This window comes from Ceratotherium simum, chromosome 29, assembly GCF_057802395.1.
Source record: "Ceratotherium simum simum isolate JZ-2026a chromosome 29, ASM5780239v1, whole genome shotgun sequence".
Lineage (NCBI taxonomy): Eukaryota > Metazoa > Chordata > Mammalia > Perissodactyla > Rhinocerotidae > Ceratotherium > Ceratotherium simum.
The window spans coordinates 5,477,203-5,501,216 of NC_141928.1; the positions used below are offsets into that span (position 1 = coordinate 5,477,203).

Below are 24,014 nucleotides of genomic sequence, written 5' to 3' on the forward strand. Positions count from 1 at the left end.
AGGTTTTGAGCCACTTACCAGAGTCCCAGAGAAGATGGCTGGGTGGTTGGAGAATTAGATGACCCAAGGCCCTGTAGTTACCCTCTCATGATTTAGAGACATAAATGTGGAGTCATGGACCAGGCATGAGAAGGAAAAACAGCAAGAGGCAGGCTTCTGGCCCTGCACAGAAAACCAATGACCTCACCCTCTAATCTTTCAAAACCTCAGCTTTCTTCTGTTAAGAATGAAAATAAGACACCCGCCTGGGCTGCATCCCAGGCTTTTTAGACAGGTGGAGGAGAACACTGCAGCCTCGTGGGTATGCCCCTGTCCTTGTCATAGAGCCACGGGTAAATCTGCGTTTTTTGGGGGAAGACCCCCCAGGAATCAGGGAAAGCATGAGTGGCACTGAACGCCTTTCCAGCCACGTCAGAGAACATCTCTTGGAGGAGTGTTCCATGGAACACCATTTGGGGAGTGCTCATCTGTACAACCAACTCCACCTTTCAAAATGTGTGGCAAATTGGACAGGTGCCGAAGCAAGCATTTCTGATCATGCCAGACAGCTCAGTGATACGGCACCCTTCTCCCCAAAATTCCTCGAGTACCCCGTGAGCCTCACGTGATGTAGCACTTAGGTCCGGCACATGTCAATTTTATCACCTCCTTCAAGGTAGGAGCCATATTTAACACTTCTTAACCTCTGTAGGCTTCAGTTTACCCCTTTAAAAATGGGAGAGTTGGATAAAATGATTTTTTAAATCCTTTCCAGCTCTAAAATTATATGGTTCTCTGAAACATTGTCCTTGCCCAGTGTTCCACATAGTACAAACAGTTATTCAGGAAATAAATGTTTATTGAGATCATTCACTTTATCCTCTTCTTTCTTTGGAATTAGTACAAAGAGGAAGGGTTTTAGTACTGTAGTGAAGAAAACCTGTTCCTAAACCTCCTATAGATGGGCCCATCTGCCTCTGTCTCCCTCAGCCCTTTCTAACTACACATTGAAAAACATCACGTAAAGTACAGCAGACTCCAAAAGGATACCTACATATTAGCCTTCTGCTTTATTTGTACCTGGAAAATAACATCTGTGGATGGCTATATGGTTGGCTTCGTTTTTTTTAATGTATCCCTTCCCCCGAGCAGGGCTCAGCTGTGCAGCCTGTGTCCGAATGGCAGATACTGTGCTACCTCCTTCACCTCCCACACACATGCTTTATGCCAGGTCAGGGTGCCGTATCTGGTCCTGGGTTCCTTGTGCAAATAAGCTTTTGGTCAGCTCACCTCCCCTGTATCCCAGACACAGATGCTGCTCAGGTTCAAAGTGCCTTCCCCCTGCACAAGCCCCAGAGGAATAAGGTTCTATGTGATCAGCTTCTCTCACCTTCTAAGCTCACATGGGCTACCAGTATAGATAACTTCTCAACTCCCAGATTTGTCATTTGTGTCAGATAGCAGTTGGTGGTGGAGCGGAACTAAATATTTTTGCTATTATCCTCAACTTTCCTCCTACTTTTCCCTCCCTATCTTGTGACTTGCCTTGCCATAGTGAACTAGAAATTCTCTTAATGGAATACAGGTTGGCAGGCAATTGCTTTAAGACCAGATAGGGAAGACCGTCAATTCAGCCCCAGCTGCCCAGAACACAGCTAGCCCTGACAAGGGGCTAGGCAGTGACAGCATTTCCAAAAGCGCTTCCCTGGAAGGGTGATAACCCAATGAGAGGCCTACCAGCTTCCTTTTCAAGTGCTCCTTGGCTCCTGTTGAGGAAACACAGTGCTTCCTCTGACTTTTCACAACTTGCCATTTGAACACTCACGGGGACAGACGCAGGAGGAGTAGTGAGTGAGCTCTTTGGAAATGTGCTGCTCAGTATAGAAGAAGTGTTACCTTGGCAACAGCAAGCCGCTTCATTACCAGATGGCATCAGCTTTATTTGTGGTATCCGATAGCAGTTGCCAAGAATCGACCTGTAGCCCCTGTCACTGGGCGTTTTGCCTCAGACCATGGCCAGCGTTGGCTAGTTTGTAGAACCGTGTCCGTTGGCCTGTATATGATGCATTGCCATATCAGTCTACCAGAACTCCGAGGTCATTACAACCTGGTGCATCCAGATACGTTAGAAACTAGCACAGTCCAGATGCATGAGAATCTGAATCATAGAGTGACATGAGGGCTGGAAAGAACGTTAGAGAACATGCGTTAAGCTCCATCTTGACAGCAGAGCTTGAAGAGCTCATCTGACCCTTTCCACCACACCACACTCTGAAGAGAAACGAAGGCTAACAGCTGCCGAGTTTTGTCATGCGCCACACCTGTGACCACATGTTTCGCAGGGATCGTCTCATTTAATTTCTTCAACAGGTCCCTCCACATTTCACAGCTGAGTAAACAGGCAGGAGAGGTTGTCTGACTTGCCCTCGGTCACACTGCCTGGAAGTGGCAGATGTGACACTGAATCTCAGTGCGCTTGACCTTCGCACTCAACGGCCTCCTTTGGGGGTCAGTGAGGTCTGGCTGGATCAGCCCACACAGCAGCTTCGTATCTTCCCCTAAACTGCCTTACACTCAGGCCTGCAGGCTCTTTCTGCTCGGCAGTCATTCACCAGGAGGCACATTTTTGTTTAGACCTCAGGGCCCACCACAACTGTCACCCACTCTCCAGCTTCCATTTAGCCCAGGTGTGACAGCCAAAGAGTAAATGAACGTTAAGTGGCAAGCTCACTAAACTGGAGGCGGCAACTGTTCTGGTTACAGCTTTGATGTTAGCTGGCTTCAGATCATCTCACCTCTGCGAAGTCTAGACTAGAGTTTGGGCCGAGTAGCAATAGCTGCCCTGGGAACGTATTCTGTGCCAGGCCTGTGCCGCACCATTTATCAGTGCATTGTCTCGTTGACGATGAGTGCAGTCACTCTGAGATGGAGCTGTTGTTATCCCCATTAGATGAGAGGAAACTGGTGTTCAGAGAAGGTAAGTAACTGGGCAGGCTTTCCAGTAGCAGAGCTGAGACCTGATTCCAAAGCCTCACATGTGTATACAGTTTTATTACGGCCACATGAAAAATTCAAAAAGCCATAAATCTATGCATATTCAACCTAGATGAGTACCAGGGTCCTTTCTGGCTCTGTAAAAACTAAGAATTGACAAGTTTCGTAGAGCTTTAGGATTGGAAAGATAATGACAGTGAACCAGGACAAGACTTCATGATGTTCCCTGTCCATAAACTGCCACAGCCAGTATAGGCACAGCCATCGGGATCCTCCTGGCGAGCCTCCCACACCCGCACACCTTCCCTGATGGGGGTGCACCTCTGTGGAGCCACAGCGCATGAGGCAGGGGCTGGAGAACCAGCCTATCCCAGGACTCGAGAGCACACCAGGCAAGAGGGGTGGAGGTGGGAATGGTGGCACAGAGGCATGACTGGGAGGCAGGAGTAGTCATGGGGAAGTATGACTGTGGGGTATCTTTATTTAATTAGAAGAGAAAATAAAACACTTAAACCTCAATATATAAATGAATATAGGCTAAGAAAAAAAGTGGGAAGGAAAAGATTCACTCTAATTTAGATTCGTAAAGTGAAACACAAAAATTTTAACCAATCAAAAGTTATTTGCCTCTCTTGCCCTGATTGTGGTCTTAAAATACCGTTTCCCAGGGCCGGCTGGGTGGCATAGCGGTTAAGTGTGTGCTCCACTTCGGTGGGCCGGGGTTCACAGGTTCGGGTCCCAGGCGCGTGCCAACGCGCTGCTTGTCAAGCCATGCTGTGGTGGCGTCCCCATATAAAGTAGAGGAAGATGGGCACGGATATTAGCCCAGGGCCAATCTTCCTCAACAAAAAAGAGGAGGATTGGCAACAGATGTTAGCCCAGGGCTGATCTTCCTCACAAAAAAAAAAAAAACCCTTTCCCACTGAAAAGAACCAGAGCTGCTTGAGGAAATGGCTGATTCATGACTTCTGGCAGGAGTTGTCCAGGACAAGCCTAGAATATCGTGTACCAGGTAGCAAGGAGGCTGTCAAAGACTAGGGTTATGACGAAGGGACTCAGCCTCAAGGACATGCCCACTGGCCACAGGCAGGACAATTGGAGCATTACTAAGAATAATAATTGCATCCGATAAAAATACATCAAATTTGTTTAAATCCATGAGTTTATAAGAATGTTAGGGGGGAAAAACTAAGCTGTCTGCATTGAAAGAAAACTAGTGAACCAATGCGTTGTTTTGAGAACTGGTAAATAAAGGGAAAGAAAGGAGCATTTATCCTGTCTATATAATAAATTCTACCGCTGAGTAACCAAATAGTGGATGAGGGGAAGTTTTTCATTATAAAAGTGTTCCAGCTAATAAATGAAGACGGAGTGATCGCATTGGAATACGACCATCTGTAAGCCCTGGTAAATTAACGGGTCTCTGACTGCCAGCATCACACACTAGGACGCCCAACCTCGCGTGCCTCCTGTTGGTAGACTGTAACACCGCCCATGAAGTAGGCTTGCCAAAAAAAATCAAGCCTGAATCTCCCCTAATTACCAATTTATAGGCAGTACAGAGTAAGGGGGAACATGTAAAGCACACCACAGGGACACCATCACCAAAGTCCAGACTGTGGAAAACTCTATAGAAAAAATGACCCAGTTTCTTCAACAAATAAAATGAGGGGAGGGGCTGGAGAGAGGGACATCTTTAGTTTAGGAGAGACTTAATGACACATGTCAGCTAACCACATTGTGTGGACTGTGTTCAGATCCGGATACAAGCAAACTGTTTAAAAAATGTGGCACGTAGGAGACTGTTGGAAATGTGAACCCTGACTGAACGGCAGGTTTATAACATTGGAGAACTCTTGTTCTAGATGTGGGTTGGCATCGTGGTTATGCTTTTTTGTTTTCAGAGCCCTGATCCTTTAGAGATACAGACTGAAATATTTACAGGTGAAATGATACCATGGCTGTTATTTGTTTCAAAATAATACAGAGAGGGAAAAGTAGGTGGGATGGAGGTGAAACAAGATGGGCCAGGAGCTGCAATTATTGGTGTTGGCGTGAGTACATGGAGGCTCTTGATACTATTTCATTTACTTTTGTATATGTTTTAAATCTTCCATAATAAAAGACTTAAAGAAATTAATTAAGTTGGTACTTCTGGGAGGGGGCGATGGATTGTTTGTTTGTTTGTTTTGATTTAATGGCACCCATTGCTGACGAGAGTGGAGTGAAATAAGTGTGTTCATACCTTTCTGGTGGGCATAACCCTAGTGGTTAGTGGTTGGAGGATTGTATCAAAAGCCTTAAAATATTTGTGCTGTTTGCCACAGTAATTAAAATTCCACACATTGATCCTCAGGAAATAATCCCAAATGCAGCAAAAGCCTGGTGAGCAAAAGTGCACATTGCAGCCATATTTCTGTTAGGGAAAACTTGGAAGCAACTAATGTCCAACAATAGAATAGTTAAAGAAATTATAGTATATCCACTTAGCAGAATGCCGTGCAGTACGTAATGCCGTTTTTGAAGACTGCACAGCAATATGGAAAAATGCTTATGTCATAATTTTAAATAAAAATTTGATTTGAAATTATAGATATAGTTTCAACTATAAACATGTTAAAAATTCAAAAACTATATATCTTTGATAGTAAAAAAGATTGAAAGGAAGTACCCCAAAATGTTAATGGTGATTATCTTTGGATGGGAAGACTATGAATAATTATTTTCTTCCTTTTTTCTCTAATTTTAGATTTTTTCGTAAGAAGCATTTGTTAGTTAACTTTTATAGTATTAGTTAACTTTAAAATACCAAAATTCACTTTTAAAAACAAAAAAATTTAAGTATAGAATTTCTAGTGTCTTTAGTGTGTTTTTCTTCTGAATTCCATCTTAAGAAACTTGAGAAATTACTAAAGCAATTTATCAGTTGATTAAAGTCAGCTCAATTTTGTTTTTTTAAGAAACAATTGCTTAGTTATCTATGCTTTTTAGCAAAGAGAGTTAAAATGTGCAGTTGAAAGCAGTAAACCTGTTGGAGGAGGTATGATGGACCTCTACTATGGCCTAGTGAGAGAGGCTGTTAATATAACTCGATTCCTTTCCTTCCCTCCCTCCATCCTTCTCTTTCTTCCCATAGACCAATACCGTGTGTAAACTAGAGACAATGTTGCTGTTCCTACCTTGGTGGTTTATTGGCATCCTTCGACAGTGGTTTCCAGTTATACAAGAAGTGACCCATTAAAAGTTATGTGGCATAGCAATATTTAAAAGTACTATAGAGAAATAAGATGTTTTTTATTATCATTCTCTTAAATGTAATTAATGTCATGTCTTTTTCTTACCCTGTTTATATTCTGTACCATCTTAGGCACACAAAAATAGAGACTTCAGCTTAGCACTAGAAGTTATTGAAGGAACCAGATGTTAGGAATGTTCACTGATACCCAGGACTAATCAAAGAAGGAGAAAGGTTGTTGGAGACAGTTAAGAACTGCCAGGCATGAGGAAATAAGGAAAGATGTCCCCAGAAGCAGACTGCGTGTTGGAGCTGCAGGATCAGGATTGCTGTTTGGGGCAGAGGTTCTTGTCTTACTCAGCCCAGCAGGGCTCCTTTTAGCTAATTCTGTGATAGCAGAGCCTCATGGGGACAACCTGGACCATGGGCCTTGGGTGAGTCCTGTGCCGAGTCTGCCTCTAGGGTCTCATCTAGGAAATGAAAAGTAGGGGCCAGGCAAAGTATCAGAAGGGTTACGCGAGACCCTGAAAGAAAGGAAGCTGCTGTTTCTGTTCTTGATGCTGAGCCTGTTCCAGCAAGTACAGCAGGTTACTTTTTCCCTGGCATATATGAAACTGCACTTTTTTTAGGTGTTTTTTTTTAATCCATAATACGTGCTTAGGTTCTAAGAGTAAAAGCACTTAAATGTATTTCCAGGATAGTGTTCCTTTTTGGCGATAAAATTCAGCTACTTTCCATTTACCGTCAGAACTTATTTGGTATTGCTTCTCCGCTTTTTACCAGCTATTAAAAACAGATAGTTCAACCAGGGGATATTTGGTGCGTGCCTTTAATCTCTCTATTGTACTCTCTACATATTCCATGGGTGTACATAGGACCATGATATAATATGAAAACAGATGTGCTCACTAAATCCTAGAATACCAGAATCCTAGGATAGCCTTGAAGAAGATAATCTTAAGATAGGAAAAAATAAAAGGAAATTTTACTTTATCCAACAGATAGTAAACATATGGAACTTAGTCTGAGATTTATAAGCCAAAAATATAAATAAATTCAGAGTAGTTAGATGACTTGGGGCCTGCACCGTCTTTAAATGCTTACAGGAAGAACTTGCTGTTGCTGCGAGTTTGTTCTTAAATGCTTAGGATGCTAGCACAGGGGCAGCCACCACACCTCCCTCAGTGTCCTCTGTGCATCTCACAGGAACAGGAGGGAGAGGTGATCCTTTCTCTTTCTGATAGTCTTGCTCACCTTCATGTGATTCGCATGTTCAAGTGCACGCTCTCATGTTTGCACGCATGTGTTTTGACAGGTGACCTTGGGAAAGGTGTTGAAAGTGATTGTCGTCATGCGGAGCCTCTTCATTGATCGAACAATAGTGAAGGGGTATAATGAAAATGTCTATACAGAAGATGGCAAGGTAAGCATTCTGGAGTCTTTTGTTTTGTTTTTCCTTTATTTTGTGTATCCCAGAACAAATGTAGTAGAGTCCCAGATGAATGACATTAAACACTGGCAATCATAGCTGAAATGATCAACAAGCAGAGATTTATCAGTATGAAGATGAATGCTTTACAAAAAAACATTTCTCTCTCTCCCCTTGCATTTTTCATCAAGCTTCTGCTTTTTCCTTTAAGCCTGATGCCCTTAGTTGAATTTCTAATTTATCACCTTAGACCCCAGTTGCCTCATTAAATGTGTCTTCTGAGGAAATGGATTTCTTTTTGTGTGTGTGTAGTCGTGCAGCACATCAATAGCCCAGGGTTCAACATTTTGCTTTTCCTAGAACCATGAGGAAAATTCGAGTTAGTCTGACACACAACCTGCCGATGATCTTTTTCCATGAAGCTAATGAGGAGCCCTCAGGAAGTTGCTTATCCACAGCAGCACATAGTGAATACTGCAGTTGAAAAAGGATAAGTTATTTCCATGGGTGATTTGTTTCATGGAAAGTTCACCCATGTGAACCCCTAATTTCTCTTGACTGCACACTGTCCATATGGCTCTATAGAGAGCATCAGAGGATGCTGATGGGAGCTGACAGCCTTCATTTGTGTTTGCTTCCAGAGCGGAATGAACACTCTGCCTGAGATACCCACCCAGATGCACCCTGGTCATTTCCCAGGACTGAGCCTCTATCTGCCTCCCTCTCAGGGGCTTTCCATTCTCTTCATGAATCCCATTAAAATTTAAAAGTTCGTTAATACTAGCATGCACCACCCAACGGCCACGTTATAATGAGGATAGAATGTTCTTCAAAAAAAGGTGACAAGTGTCGTTTAACACAGAACAGTGTGTTATATAAGAGATGTGACCCATAAAGCAGTGAGATTTGTGTTTTGAACAAGTAATCCAGCATGTCCACAACCACACAAGTGTTGTCAATGTGGAAAGCTACTCTTACTCCAAGGACTCTGCCAAGTTCCCATAAATCTCCCCATTGATAACACAAAGCATTCCTTGAGAGGAGATTTCCCTTTTCTTTTTGGAAAAACCAAAATGTCTTTGGAGCAATTGTGGAAAATAAAGTGCATTATCAGGGTAGGTATGATCTGTGTGTGTATGATTTGTAAATTCTGATAGCAGTTCTAAACAAGAAATTCCAAACTACTTAACAGCAGAGCAACCCTGGGGTAGTGCATACCCTGGCCAAGAGCCCCTGAGTCAGTGGTCATTTAGAGATGTGGTTCTTGTTGCCTCTGTTTAAGGTTTACAACTTTATAGTCACACCTGGTGTGAAACACAGCCCTTGCTCTCCAAGGACTTACAAGTGTATTGAGGCAATAAAGAGTAAATACATAAAAAGTTAGGTAACAATAATGACCATGCTATAAGAGATACCAAATTCAGGATGCAGATGAAGCATACCCTGCATTCAGATTACAAGGAGTGGAGAGTTTACCTAGTTTGCATGATATCTTTAGTATCATATTTATTTAATTGCCCCATACTGAAAGTGTCCTGAATAAGACATATAAAGCTCTTAACACTTTGCCACCTAGTAAACTCAAATTTATTGAAATGATAACTAGTATTATTTTTATTCTGCACTTAAAACAGGGGGATTAGAAAATAGTCTCATATGTATACTTCTAGAATTTCTCTCTGACTCCTCCTCCTAAGCTGCTTTAGATAGTTCCTTCCCTCTCATCTGCCCCCTTGCCTCCCAGGTTCCCAGGGTTCTCTTCACCCTCCTCTCATGCCCCTTGGCCATTCTCGTTCACCCCTGTGGTTTCACGTGTCACCCCCACAGCGATCACTTCTGATTTGTGTGTAGGTCAGACCTCTCCTCCCCAAATATACCTCAAATTCAGCCTGTCCAATACGAAACTCATCAGCTTCCTCCCTGGACTCAGTTTCCCTCTGCTGTCCTTGTCTTGGTTAACTGTATCACCACCTAATTGCTCAACCTTCCTTCCCCTCTCCCCACATACCTAGTCTGTCAGCAGGTTCTGGCTAATCTCCCTCTTAAATCTCTCTGCAGTTGGGCCCCTCCTGTCTGTCTCTACTCATTTTCAGTTCTCAATATCTCTCTGCTGAGTAACTGCACTAGCCTCCTCACCTCTAGTCTCCAGTCTTCCTTCCCTCCCGCAGTCTGTCCTTCACTTGGCTTCCAGAACTATCTTCCTAAAATACACATCCAAGTGCATGATTTCTTGCTTTTCACCATCTCCGCATTGCCCAAAGCAGCCCTCCCAAAGTAGGAAAGTAGAATATTACTGGATGTTAGGCATAAAGCAGTCCACGGTCAAAAAAGTTTGAGAAACACTGGGTTAGAGAAAGTTTAGTAGGTTTCATTACCGTAGAGATGTTGAGTGGCTTAAATTTGCTTGGGTGCCTGATGAATCTCCCAAGAGGGGTATATTTTCCTAACTTATTTGACCGCCAAATTCTTTTTTTCTTCCTTTATTTTTAGAGCATATTGCGACACTGGCATTTTGCAGAGCACACTCCTGAAAACTCTGGCTTATAGAATAAAATCCAAACTCCTTTGCAAGACACAGAAATGCCTAGTGGTCTGGCCCCGCCTTCCTTTCCGACCTCACTTGCCGTCATTCTCTACACATATTTCATCTTCCTTATGTGCTACTTGTGGCTCCCAGGACATGCTGAACTCTTTCACACATTTGCACCCTCTGTGCCCTTGGCCTGAGATGCTTTCCCCTCCTCGTCCACCTGACAAACTTACTCTTCGCACAGATGCTAGAGATGGCAGGCCTGGGTTTGCCTCTGCTTACAGCAAAAATTATCATCACTAACACATCCATAGCAATCTTTTCTTAATACGAGAGTTACTGCATTGAGTACTACATTATGATTATTTGTTTACATGTCTATCTTGCAATTAATAAAAATACTAACAGTACTCCATATATTGGTCTAGTAGGCATTGTGCTGAGCAAACTTTGCCCACAGTCATTGTTGAATCCTAGACTCATTTTTCAGATAAGGAAACTTGAGACCTAGAATGGTAAAGTGACTTGCCCACAGTCACACCCAGCCAGATCTCTGAGCCATCTCAGAGCCATCTGCCAGGAGCTCCTTGAGAGCCCACACTCTCTCCCGTGACTCTGTGTCCCGAGGATATATCTCAGGGCCCGGAACACAGTAGAAGCCCAATAATGTGTGAAAGGGGACAATGAAAAAGGCTACTGGGATGTGAAAATGCTTCAGCTGAAATGGGAAAATGGAGAATCAAAAGTTAGAGATGGGAACTAAAGGAAGCAGCAGGGAGTGAAGTCATAAATGAATCAATAAAGGAGACACACACGTGCACGTGGCACGTATTTTCTTAATGAGAGCTTTGCGTGGGTTCTCTGTTCATCAGAAAGAAAATGTGTGTGTGTGGGACCTGAATTCTACTGTCATTCATATCACGAATGTGATACAGGAGGCCTCTTGTGCCCTGTTACAACCACATACATTGGCCCAAGCAGTAAGCAGGGACCCTAAAACTGGGAATAGCAAGATGGAGAGGACCGAGTCCATTTGTTGTTTTAAAGATACATTAACCACATTTGGCAGAGAAGCTCTCAAATGACTGCTCTGCCTAGAATCTAATCCCAGCCAATTTGATTAGCCCTTTTTTTCCAGAGCACTTTACAAAGGATAAAAATAAAACCATGCAGACACTATTGGTATTCTGTTTTGAGTACTGATACTAGTATATGTGAACTTATATATATTTATATACGTAAGCATTAGTGCAATTAATGTGTTGCAATGTCTAGTACATCCCAAATAAAATGGAACGTTTGGAAGGAGCCACTGGAGCTTGAGGTGTGGTCTACGAGCAGCACAGTAGTGCCTGCGGTCTTGCTGTTCCACAGATGCAGCCCTGCATCTGTTGACTTGGTGCCTAAGTGGTAGCTGGGAAGGGGGTGGGGGGTTGCTGCAGTCTCAGAGAGCTCAGCCGCTGATACAGTGGTGTGGCCTGGAAAGCCTCACACAGGCTTACAGGGGTCTGAGCTTCTGTGGATATAGTTGTCCATGTCCTCCAAACCCAAAGCAACCAACACATTCTAAAAGGTTTAATCATCCCTATTGCTATAATAGTGGCCCAGCGCCACCCCCAATTTCCAGACCTGGCAGGATCCCCCACGGCCCCGTCAGAATCCCAGGAGGTCTACCACTTTGCACTTTGCAATAACATCCACCTTTACCTGCGATGCATATTTTTGATACCAAGCACCAGTAGACTAATTCCTCTAATAAAATATAAAAACGCTGTTAAGACTTACCGCCCCGCTATTCATTGTAATCGGGGAGGAGCCAAGACCCATGACTCAGCATGTTATAAAGGCAGATTTACGTTGAATACCTGGACGTTGTCCTGATTTTATACCAGTCAGACTTAACTGAAGAAATCTAAGTGTCTCGGCTGAATTTTTCTTATTAGGGGATTTAGGTTATGTTAATGCTATAGCTTCATTAATTACCCCGTATCAATAAAAAAGGCAGCTTTTAGCCTCCTAGCGTAAGAGAGGAAAAGAAGTGGTGGTATCAAAGGGAACCTTCAAAGACAGCCCGAGCTGTCTCCAGGGTAATTTCTGATCCCTGCATTCTTCCCACTTCAAAGTTGGGTGTGTGTGTGTGTGTTTGGGTTGAGGGGGTTGGGGAAAGCTTGAATCTGATTTCTCTAATAAGTGTTGGCATCAGCCCTGTTTGATATTAGATGCAGGGAACATTTTGATTTGTTATAGCCTTTGAAATTGTTCAGACGACCTTCAGAAAAGTGGCCTCCTGTTACTTACAGGGGACGGGGAGAGCTGGGGAAGGGGAATCCGGTTTAATCCATATGCAGAGGATGCCCCGAAATTGTGCTTTCAGCAGTTTTTAGTAACAAATGTATGTCCTGATTGAAAGTGAAAAGTTGAAGAATAACAGACCTGTAACACTGCGTTCTTGTAAGACTTGTTCACGTCTTATTCTCCAGGGGAGGGTGGGCAGACTTAAGAAGATGACCAAATAGAAGTTTATGGTTTTGAAAACTTGGGTAACCATGGAGAATTCCATCACCATTGCTGGTTTACAGCATTCCTGCCCCCACCCCGCACTGACGCATCACCTGTCGACCTTGCAAGATGAAGCTACTAATAAATAAAAGCTTTAAGAGTTGAAGTCCTGTGAGGCTCACAAGTTTTATTTGGAAGTGTCAATTTTAGATAATTTATGGTTCATTGTACTATTTTTTGAAATGAAGAATTGGTAACTTTCTGATAAGCTGCCAAAATCTTCGCTCTCTGCTAAATGAATTTTAGTGGGGATGATTGTCACATCAGCAGGCCTCGAAGCAGATTTGTCACGTTGAACTTTGCAAGAGTGCCCCCCGAAGAGCTGTAACAGCTTAGGGGGTGTTCCGAGTCAGCATCCCGTCTGAATTCCAGCTGAAAGGCCGTCTTCCTCCCGGATTAAGAGCTGGACCCCTGGAGACAGACCTGGTTTCGAATTCCCCACCACATATTAACTCTGTGGTGGTGGACAATTGGCTTAACCTCTGTGAGCCTCAGTTTCTTCATCTGTGAGTTGGATAATTTTATCATCCTTATGCAGTTGCTGGGAGGACTTAAGAGAATGCAGGTACAGTGCTGGCTAAATGCATAGTCATCGGTGAATGGTACCTGCCCTCACTGGTTGTGATGGAGGTTCTGAGGGTGGTGGTCATCGTCGTAGTGAGAATTCGCTGGCCTACTGACATGGCATCATTCTGCTTTTCTTTTCAGTAAGTTTGATGGTCACTATTTTCACTAGTTCTTCCTGTGTATCGAGAGGGCCTTTGATGTCTTGACATTTGACCTGAGAGCAGATGTGTCTATGCTAAAGCAATTGGTCATCTGTGGGGTTCGTTTTCATTTTACCTGAGATGGACCACATTCCCACCCCTAAAATACTCATTCCAATCCCCAGAGTCCCCAAGGCTGCTCCCAAGACTGCAGATTCAGCCACCAATTACCATAAGGTTGACTTTTCTATTTTAAGATTTTCTAGTGCTTGCCCAGAATACTGAGGGGTGCTTTATTTTCTTTTTCCTGACACTATAGTTCAGAATAATTTCTCGTTCATCAGGCTGAAAGTTTACAGCTTCCAGAATGCTCCTTTTTGAATATCGCAGCCAGCAAAAAATTGGTAGCCATGTCCACCTTCGCAGCACATAAGCTGAAGCTACTAAATATTCACTTGGATCAGGCCTGGCTCCCTGCAATGAATTTCTGAAATATTCCTGGCCCTGAGGAGAGGAAGGGCACTGACTCCAGAACACTCTCTTAAATGGCTTTCTTTGGCATAAATCTAGCAGCAAATCAAGTACAAACCTTCTGCTGTGCGTTCGCAGCAAAGGGGAACCTCATTGTTATCGGATCGCTTTCTTACCCGTGTGCACCTGGTAAATAGGGCATATTGTCTAACATCCTTCTGTCCCAGATGGTCAGAACTGTTCCCTAGGGTCCTGAATAATATATTTAAACTGCCTTTCAAAAAGAGCAACACGCCTAGATTGAATAAGCATGGTGTATTTTTAGAAGCCACAATTAGGCTGGAGAGTCCACCTCTTAATTAAACCTATGCATATTTCTCTCAAGATGATTTTTCCATTAAAACGTTTTACAGGTACTGAAGGTTTTTTAAAAATAATTTTCTTCTTTTAAATAAAAACTGTAACATTTTAGCCTATATGTAGATTCTTTTCTCTTTTCTCATGGACCTGTGTTTATGTCTTGGTCTGCCTGTGTGTGATGTGAACAGGCAGGAAGGATAAACAGTGGAGAACTTCAGAAGAAACAGCTGTGGGCTTAAAATGGGAGGAGAACTGTGTTAGTTCCCAGTTCAGATATTGATGTTACTCTTCCTAAAATTTAGATTGGGAATCTTTGGCATCTCCCTGTCATCTTGGCAGTGATTTGGTAGCACGAAAAGATGCAAAAAGTCGTTCTTATTCATTTGCAGTCTCTGAGTAGTCTTGAAATGCTGCATTTTTGAAGCCCTGGACGGAACTGCTGTGCTGAGGATGGAATACGAACCTGACTTACCCTCCCAAATAGGATAGCCGCCCGACAGTTTTCTTCAACAGAATTGATTAATTAATTTCATGTTTCTTTGAGGTTTCCTTTAGAATTATCTGGAGGTAACATGTCACTTTTCCCTCTACAGATTGCTGACCTGTCAAAATAAAAGTCCAATGCCTAAAGATTTTTCTGAATTCTTACCTCGTCAGTTGGTTTAAGTAGGGGGTAGTGACTGAAAATTGACACCAGCTCTCTGGAGAGCAGTTTAGCCAGAGTAGAAGGGGTTGAAGGGCTGGGGTCAGTTAGGGGGCTTTTGTGGAAATCCAGGAAGGAGATGGTATGGCAGTGGGGATAAGGAGAGAGAGACAGATTTGAGGGAATGTTTGATCCATCAAACTTCTTCCATTACGTTTCCTGGACTTGGATTAGCTAAACCTCGCCCTCTCCAGCAAGAGCCCTGCAGAGGTCTGGAGTGGCCTCCTCACTGCTCCTAACCTCAACTGTCCTACAAGTGTTCAAACACAGTGAAATTTACATGAAACTGATTGTGAACAGGAAGACACCCTGGAGAACTGAATGTATGTATGCCTGTCCACAGCCCAACTTTTAATTTCCAACGACTGTTTTCAGAAAGCCAAGTTTTCCTAAGAACAGAAACAGAACTCTAAACTGTCCCATGTCAAATGCAAGGCTTCAGTTCCTGTCTTCTTAGAGGAGTCTTCCAATCTGATTGCGTCACATGCTGCCAGGTGCTCCAAAATCCATTAACACAGCATGCAGGCTTAAATAGCCGTATCACCGATTTTCCACCTGGACCACAGGCTAACCCCAAAGGCAGGTTCCAAGAGGCCCATTGACCAGGTGCTTCAGTTTGTTCAACTCTTGAACTCGTATATTAAAGCTGACCTTTTAGCACCCGTGGGACATACTGATGGCCCCTCTTTTAAACTGCGCTATCCTTGAGCCATCCCCTAGCACTGTATTGGGGGTAATTCTAGTTTTGCCATACTTAATTTGTTCTTAACTCCTGAAACAGTAAGAAGGCATTGGTTTAATTTGTCATACAAAACTGTAAAACCAAAATGGTTTTGGTTAGCATGAGCACTACAGTGCCATGTGCAGGACCCAGTGCAGCCAGAGGAGGACGGGCCTGCGTGCACTTTGAGCCCTCCCCACATTTCGTCTCTGACCTCCAGGTTCCTCATTTGTGCAGTGGAGGAGCCCCAGATCGAGGGTTCCTGACCTGACCAGCCATCACAGTTAACCTGGGGAGCATGCTAAAACAAATGGATTCTCGGGCCCACTCCACACCTACTAATTCAGACAGCCCGGGGGAGGGACCAAGGAATCTGTATATTAAAAAACCAAAAAATTCCCCCCGGGGTTCTGATACCAGTCAAGTTTGAGCACTGCCAGGCGAGACCATTTGTAAGAAGCCTCTCCAGATTACCTTGGGCAGTTGAATGGCTCTGAACTGTTGTCGCATCATTTGGAAAGTAAGGTTGCTACTGGGACCAGCCGCGTCAGCTTGTTCTGGGGATTAAATGAGAGGAGCATGTGGAGGGCCTGGTGCGGGGCCTGGCATGCAGCAGGTGCTCAGCAGCTGGGAGCTGGGAGGTTTCCTCCACTCAGCAAAGACCTGCTGATGCCTGTGACATGCTAGGTCTTGTACCAGGACAGCGTAAACAAAAGAAATCAAGTTTCAGTCAGTTTTAAGTGCTATGAAAATTTTAAATTTTTGAAAGGATAAAGAGAATCAAAACAACAGGTATGGGAATAATATTTTAAACAATAAGTGGGAAATACCTCTCTGATAGGGTGACGTTTGAGCTAAAGGAAATAGAGGAGGATCCATGTACGGGTTTGTGGGAAAAGCAATCCAGGTAAAGGGCACAGCAAGTGCAAAGGTCCTGAGGCAAGATTGATCTTGGCACGTTGAGTGATGTAAGAGAACCATGGTAGGAGTCAAGGTTAGAAAAGTAAGCAGGAGGCTCAGCTCCTGGGGCTTTGGAGGCAACAGGTACCTCAGGTTGACTTCTCTATATCCCTTCATATAGTCTCCTTAAATCACCAACAGGTTGATGAAGAAGAAATTCAAGCAGGACAGTTAAGATCCTTTCAACCCCAGGATTCTGTTAGTCTATAATCATGGGGGTTTTTCAAGCTTAGTATTAGTTACAACATCATTTCTTGAAGTCCAGAATTCTAAAATTGATGCTGATGATACTTTTGTCTCTTTCCCCCAGCTTGATATATGGTCCAAATCCAACTATCAAGTATTCCAGAAGGTAAGTTTTCCTTTTTGCTTCTTACTCAAGAGGCATTAAGGGAAATATGAATGTTTTGAGGTATAAACATTGGTCTTAAATCAGAGGCTTTTTAAAAAGTGAAAAAAAGCCAGGCACAAAAGACTGTTCACTGTATGATTCCATTTATATGACATCCTGGAAAAAATAAACTTTAAGGACAGAAGTCAGATCTGTGGTTGCCAAGGATTGGAAATGAAGGCAGGAGATTGTCCCCAAAGGGGTACAAGGGAGCGTGTTTGTGTGACAGAAATATTCTACGTCTTAATTGTGATGGTGATGGCACAACTGTATCTGTTTCAAAACTCATGGAACTGTACACCTACAAAGGGTGAATTTTGCTATATGTAAATTATATGTTTTAAAAAAATCAGAGGCTTTTGAGTTGTTCCAAGCTCAATGTGCAGGGTTTTTTTTTTGTTTTTGGGGGGTTTTTTTGGTGAGGAAGATTAGCCCTGGGCTAACATCCGTGCCTATCTTCCTCAACTTTACATGTGGGACGCCTGCCACAGCATAGCTTGATAAGCGGTGCATAGGTCCATGCCTGGAATCAGAAACTGTGAACCCCGGGCCACCAAAGTGGAGCACGTGAACTTAACCACTATGCCACCAGGCCAGCCCCACCAACCCACAGTTTTTAACTCAGTTTCCCAGAGCCCTTGTGGTCTACGCAGGTGCCTTAGGGATGGGCTGAGGGAGGCAGGCGGGCCCCGCCCTCACTCTACCCCCACCCCCACTTTATGCTCTGGTGACATCTTTTTCAGATGTTGGGCTTCCTCATGAAGTACTGTTGGGAAATGTCAGAAAACATAAAATGTGACTAGAGAAAATCCATTTCCCAGCTTCCGATGGTGAAAGGGTCCCTTCCCTGGACCAGCTCAACACATGGGGCTTAAGAGGGTTCCCACCACCTCCCAGAGCACTCAGGCCAGCTCCCCTGCAGGGCACCAGCTGCTTCCTTGCGTTCTCCTCCAGCCTCTGTCTCTGCTTTCATCCAGCAGTGCAAGTAAGAGAGTTGGTTGTAATTTCACTCATTGCCTCATCAAGTTCAACAGCAATTGTTTATTGAGTCCCTTTGCCATGTGCCAGGCGCTCTGCTAGGTGCTAGGAATACAGGGGGAAACGACAGACAAGGACACGTAATAAATAAGATAACTCCCGGTTGTTACCAGGGGGCTGTGATCGAGAACAGCAGGAGGGGCCTCCTTCACCTTGGGGTAGTCACCAAGCAAAATCTAAATTGAGACAGGAAGCATGAGAAGGAGCCAGCCATTTGAAAAGCCACAGGAAGAGATTCCCAGGCAGTGAAGCAGCGGCCCGGAAACCTTGTGTTGAGGAACGCGTTCTAAGAACTGCTGGAGGCCTGTGTCGTTGGAGCGTGCAGAGGGCCAAGAGGGAATGCGGCAGAGGTGGGAGGCGGAGCCCTGGGAGGCAAGTGTCTCTGGGTCCTGGTACGGAATTTGAATTTTATTCTTAATTCAGTGAGAAACCTTTGAAGGATTGATGCCAAGGAGGGACATGATTTTGAAAGCTGGGCCCAAGTTATTCCCACTTAAGTAATAGTTGTGTCCAAGGTATGCCAGGTAACTCAGAGAACATAAAGCTTTTTTGTAATTGAAGTAAAATTCACAGAACATAAAATGAAACATTTTAAAGTGAACAGTTCCGTGGCTTTTAGTACCTTCACAATATTGTGCAACCACCACCTCTGTCTAGTTCTAAAACATTTTCATCACCCCAAAAGGAAACCCCATACCTATTAAGCAGTGAGCATAGGGCTTTTGTATGAAAGGAGCATAATGGACCAGCCCTCTAATGGTGTCTGAGGTACGTGAGTTCACACTGTTCCCGGTACCCCTCCACAGTGAGAGGAGGAGCGGAGGACAGAGGCCTCGGGCTAGGGGAGGAGGCCCAGGCTCAACACCACACAGTTAGGGAGCCTATATAAGCGTTACAATGTCATGATCTTATCACAGCTAAATGCAGTGTGCTACCCTGGACTGGATCCTGAAACAGAAAGAGGATGTTGATGGAAAAACTGTGCAATCCAAATAGTGTCTGGAGTTTAGTTAATAATAAGTAACCAGTATTGGTTTCTTAGTTGTGACGAATGTACCTGGTAATGAAAGATGTTAACAGTGGGGGAATCGGGGTGAGGGGTATATGGGAACTGTGTGTACTATCTTTGCAACTTTTCTGTAAATTTAAAACTAATCCAAAATTCAAAGTTTATTTAGAAAAGGAAATTATAGTCTTGCCTCTTATAACACTCCTTTGCCCAGCTGAGCTACCTAGAAGCATAGTGGAGAAAACATCCCCCCTCCCGGGGTCGGGACCCTGAAGGGAAGAATCGTGTAGCCCCGTAGAAGCTTTAGTACCAGCAACTACAGTTTCTTCTCAGCCTTCTTATCTAAGGGACCAGACCTGAGGCATTTTCTTGTTCAGCAAGTGGCAAGTCTCGGCCTTCAATGCTAACTTTGTCCATGCTGACTGCTTTTGTCATTTTTCCCCCAGCAGCTGACTGAAAAACCTAAGAAGAAAGAACATTGGTCATTATCTGCATCTTGTTTCGCTTTAATAATGAGGAACATGCAAACAGTTTTTTTTCTTTTGTTAACCTGGTTTATCTTTGTGTCCTCTGGTATTGCAATGAGTTCCCTTCTTCTGCCTCCGCAGAAGACGGGCGATGACCTCAGGGGGCCTGAGCACTGCAGCCCCAGAACCTGGTATTTTAACCATGGCCCTATTTCCATTCAAATACCCTTTATGAGGGAGCGTCTTACGCATGCTTGCCTTTGCATATGTATTTTTTAATGTTCTGTGTAGTATTCAGTATTTTTGAATGCAAGCAGAAAGTTTATTAGGAAGGTATAAAATGTGTGAAACACAGATTCGGTGAAGCAGAGATTTGGAGAGACAGTGCTATATTTTTATTCTACCTCCCCTAAAAATAACCTGCCAAGCACTCTTTGTATTTGTTTAAAACTATAAACACACAGTGAAGCAGTGTTTACAGTTTGATATTAGCTAGTTGGAGAGATTTAGGAGCACTCACTGGTTCCTTTCTTGCATTTAGTGTAACATGTTAGAGGCAGTAAAAATGGATAAATTTGTAGGGCTAGCAGTTCATCTCACTTGGTGAATGGCGTACTGTGCAGAGGCCTTCCTAAGGTTCCTTCATCTTCTGTCCCGTCACCTGTTTCTAACTAAATGGACTCTACCTCTGATAGTGCCCTGTACTAGGTTAGAGAGCCACAATTTGGGGACAAGTGATAGTGCTTTCTGATTGGAACGAAAGGCTGATAATGTTGATGTCCTTTTCATTTTTCAGGGGCAGGTGAGAATTAGTAAATTAAAGAGTCCTCTCTCTTCCCTACCAAAACATTGCCTACTTGCTGTCAAATTAAGGAATATATTGGAATATAATGTGGTACAGAATTAAGCTTAATCCTATATCAATAAAGCTTTCAACTAATCATCATCACATGGAAAGGGTTTGGGATTTTTGTAAAAGAAAGTCTTTCATATGTTTGTGCTTGTGGAAGACGTCGGTAGAGAGGATGAAGGATGTGTAGCGTGGAATCATGAAGGGGGGACGCACGGTACTCATTGAGTTGTTTTAGTCTCAGGCCACGTTGGTGGTCAGAGGGCAGCCAGACCGTGCACTAAAAGCAAAGCTGGGACCACTTTGACTGTTGCAGATCTGAAGGCCTGGTGCAATTCATACGATGACGGTTAGCATCTCAAACTCAGAGTGCCAAAGAGAAGAATTAGGTGGCAACATTTCAAAACTCTGCTCTTTGGTATCAGCTTTTTCTCAGAATTCTATTTTCTTCCTGTCCACCCAATTAAATTTTGGGTGTCCTGATTGATGTTGCTTGTAGTGTTTCCCAGAAAGACACTGTTTGAGAGCACGGTGGTAAACATTCCCTCCTGCCCATCATCCGCCTGCCTATTCCCATCCAAGTAGACCAGGCTGGGAGAGGGTTAGTTATCAGCATTATCCAGAAAGGCTCAACCTGAAACAGGAATAAAAGTGTATCAGGAGAGTACAGTGACATGGTCAAGGAGGTTCCTTGATCATCAGTAAGAGGGGATTTCTCAGGCAGAAAATAGTTCCAGTGTCCTACCCATGGCAGTAGATGCTGTAGCTGTGCCCTGAGATGGGAATACTGGGCTACCAGCGTCAGCTCTCGTTGTACGTTTGGAGGAACTCTCCCCCTGCATTGCTCTGGCGTTCATTATGTGGTTGCAATTACTGTGTCTCGTGTGTTTTCCTGCCCACAGTAGCAGCGCTGGCCACCACAGAGAGAGGCCTGCTGGGAAGGCAGAAAGCCCTCCCAGGTCTTTCCCCTCAATGTGACAAAGCAGGGAAGTGGGGAGGGGGCACTCCTTGCAGAGCCAAACTGAGCTTAGGCTCGCCTTTTTATTTCTGGAAAATAATGTCAGGGGCTAAAAGAATGGAAGCGCGCACCTGTAAAATTCTCCTCGGGCCGTGCCTGACTCCCCGGGTTAAAGACGAGCACACAAGGTCCTGTTACAGATCCCACCACATGAAGCTAAATGTGGCCTGCCTTTTGTCTGCACTGGGGACTGTCAGCAAGCCCTCCTCTCTTCCTCATTAGACCCCTTACATGAGTGAGGGGAAGCGGCCGAGGGTTGGGGACAGCTTGCTGTGGGTCCATGGATGCCGACAGGTTCCTGTCATTTACTGTGGTGCCCCGGAGGCTCTTTGCACTTCGTCCTAGAGTGAAGAAGCTTTTTATAGCCTCCAAGTCTCCAGCAGAGCAGATTCAGAGAATGAAACTTAGAAATAGGGAGGACCATCTGAAAGGGCAGAATTACAAAGAACCAGGAAAGGTTTCAAGCGTGTTCATATTTTTCTGACATTTAAACTCTGCAGGGGCAGTCACTGTTTTGATCTTTAACCTCCTCATTTCGAAACAGCGTGCATTTTCATCCAGTAACTGAGGAACAGTGAGAGCAAATCTGCAGCTACTCACTGCGTTAAATCTCGGCAGGGAGGCCAGGGAACGAGGCGGAATGTGTGTGCGGCCCCAGGGAGGCAGGTGGAGACGCAAGAGACAGTATCGGAGGGACCGGCACTTGCTTTGCAGCTTCTTCTCTCGGAGGTAGAGCACAAAAGTCATAGCTTGCGGATGCCCAGCTCGTGGTCCACGGTCTTATTCTAGAGGCAGCGGAGGGAAGAGGAGCCTTTCGTCCTGTGCCATCAGCAGCACGTGGCTGTGGATGGGTGGGTTGTCCAGTGGTGGATAATGTTCTGGGCAGGTTGCCGCTGCTCCTTCATTCCTGTGTTCACTCATTCATTCGTTCCCTCACTCATTCATACTTTAATACAAAGACTGGACTCTATCTGGGGACAGACTTTATCAAGAGATGTTAACCAAGTGGCCACCTAGCTTTTCAGTGGGAGATACTGAGTCATCCCTAGAAGAGTCAATTCTCTGAAATTTTGGATACATTGAGTACCTCTAGCGGAAACTGAGTGCCTACCCAAATAGTATGTGACAAACCTAACTTGTCGCTAATTCCAAGTCGCATGCTGGGACAGTTCCCAGAGGACAGGAACTCGCACCCTCTTGAGTAAGGCTGTATGGCATATGTGACTTGAGCACATGTACGTCCTGTAGATTTGCACATCACCAAGAGGCTCAATAAATAGTCATTGTTACAAATCTCATGCTCTGTAATATCTAAAATTTCTTCCTACCAGCTCATCTACATTTCCTTTTAGCAACCCCTCTTGAAATGCCACAGATAAAGACCTAGAAGAAGCTGCAGTTGTGGTTCTGAGACCTTGCGCCAAAGCTCTGTCCTCTCCCTTGTTCGGTGCCCTGCTTAGGTGAGGCCATCAGCAGAGGCCCCTGCACCTACAAGGGATTCTGCAGCCTCCAAAGGAGGTCTCTTTTGTGTCATAGAAAGAGACATAGGCCTCGTGTCATAGGGCCTTTTGCTTTTTCCAGATCCCATCACTCAAACAATCCACTCTTCTCTTAAATGCTGGTTAACGTTTTCCTAAGAGGAGAACTTGTGTTCGAGACAGTATACGGTGGCATTTGCGTTCTCTTCTGTGCGTTCTGTTGCTGCCTCACCAGCATGTCTTGGCAATCCCAAACAGATAAAGCCGAAGGAACAGCTTTCACCAGTGCAAGGGCAAGAGGGCAGCTTAACGTAGAAAGATAGATTCTGTCAGTGGACTCTACACAAGAGACAGAGCGGGAAGGATGCCCCCGTGAGCCAAGTATTGGGCTATCGACGAGCTTCAGGGAAGGAGAGGCGGCGGACCATTCCAGGGTCCTCCCGAAGGGCAGCCCTTTCCTGAGCTGACAGCTGGACTGTATTGACCAGGTTGGATAAGCAGGAGGGAAATAGGAGTGGACGGTGTTAAGTGTCAGCCCAGGGGGCCCTGGGAGCTGAGAAGGGCAGGGAGGGATCTTTACCTCACCACAGCTGAAAAGCCTTTTGTCACCACCCTTTCTCTTCAGGGGCCCGTTTGAGTATTCATGAGCTCCTAAAGCCAGAGGAGATTTGATCCTTTGTCTCCCCTTATGATACCCCAGTACCTTCCCTCTGCAAGGCTCCCTCCACCGCTGCTGAGTGTGGTGCTGACCGAGAGCCTGGGTAAGGTGCTCACACGTACCCGGTCTACGATTACAATGCAGCAGGACAGCCCAGCCGTCGTGCTGGAAGTGGTTTCTCTGCATTAGAGGAGTCACAGAGGAGTTGGTTTCGTCTCTATAGCTTATTTCTTCTGAGGGCTTGCACGAGACGTGGTGTTCTCCAGTCAGGATCCAACAACTGCTTCTGGGAAGCCTGTCCACCTACTGGTCCCCAAGCGCCCTTCCCACAGCCCAGCAGGCCACCCAGCGCTGCAGGGCAACTTCCCCGGACCATGCCTGTCCGCTGCATGCATTCCAGCCAACTCCCCTCTCTGAAGCCCCGGTCACCCTCCCGTCACATTCCCCACAGTGACCG

The 24,014-nt window shown here is 44.7% G+C and overlaps 1 protein-coding gene across 2 annotated transcripts in view; it reads left to right on the top strand.

The window, feature by feature from the left end:
* The window catches only part of MED27 (mediator complex subunit 27), a 205,628-nt gene that overhangs the window by 166,686 nt on the left and 14,928 nt on the right, over window positions 1-24,014 (top strand). The window contains exons 5-6 of one of the 2 annotated variants that reach the window (XM_004423599.3): window positions 7,524-7,631; window positions 16,959-17,000. In XM_004423599.3, coding sequence (XP_004423656.1) covers window positions 7,524-7,631; window positions 16,959-17,000 — 150 coding nt within the window. The remainder of the gene's footprint in view (window positions 1-7,523; window positions 7,632-16,958; window positions 17,001-24,014) is intronic. The other variant, XM_087418882.1, reaches the window with a different exon arrangement.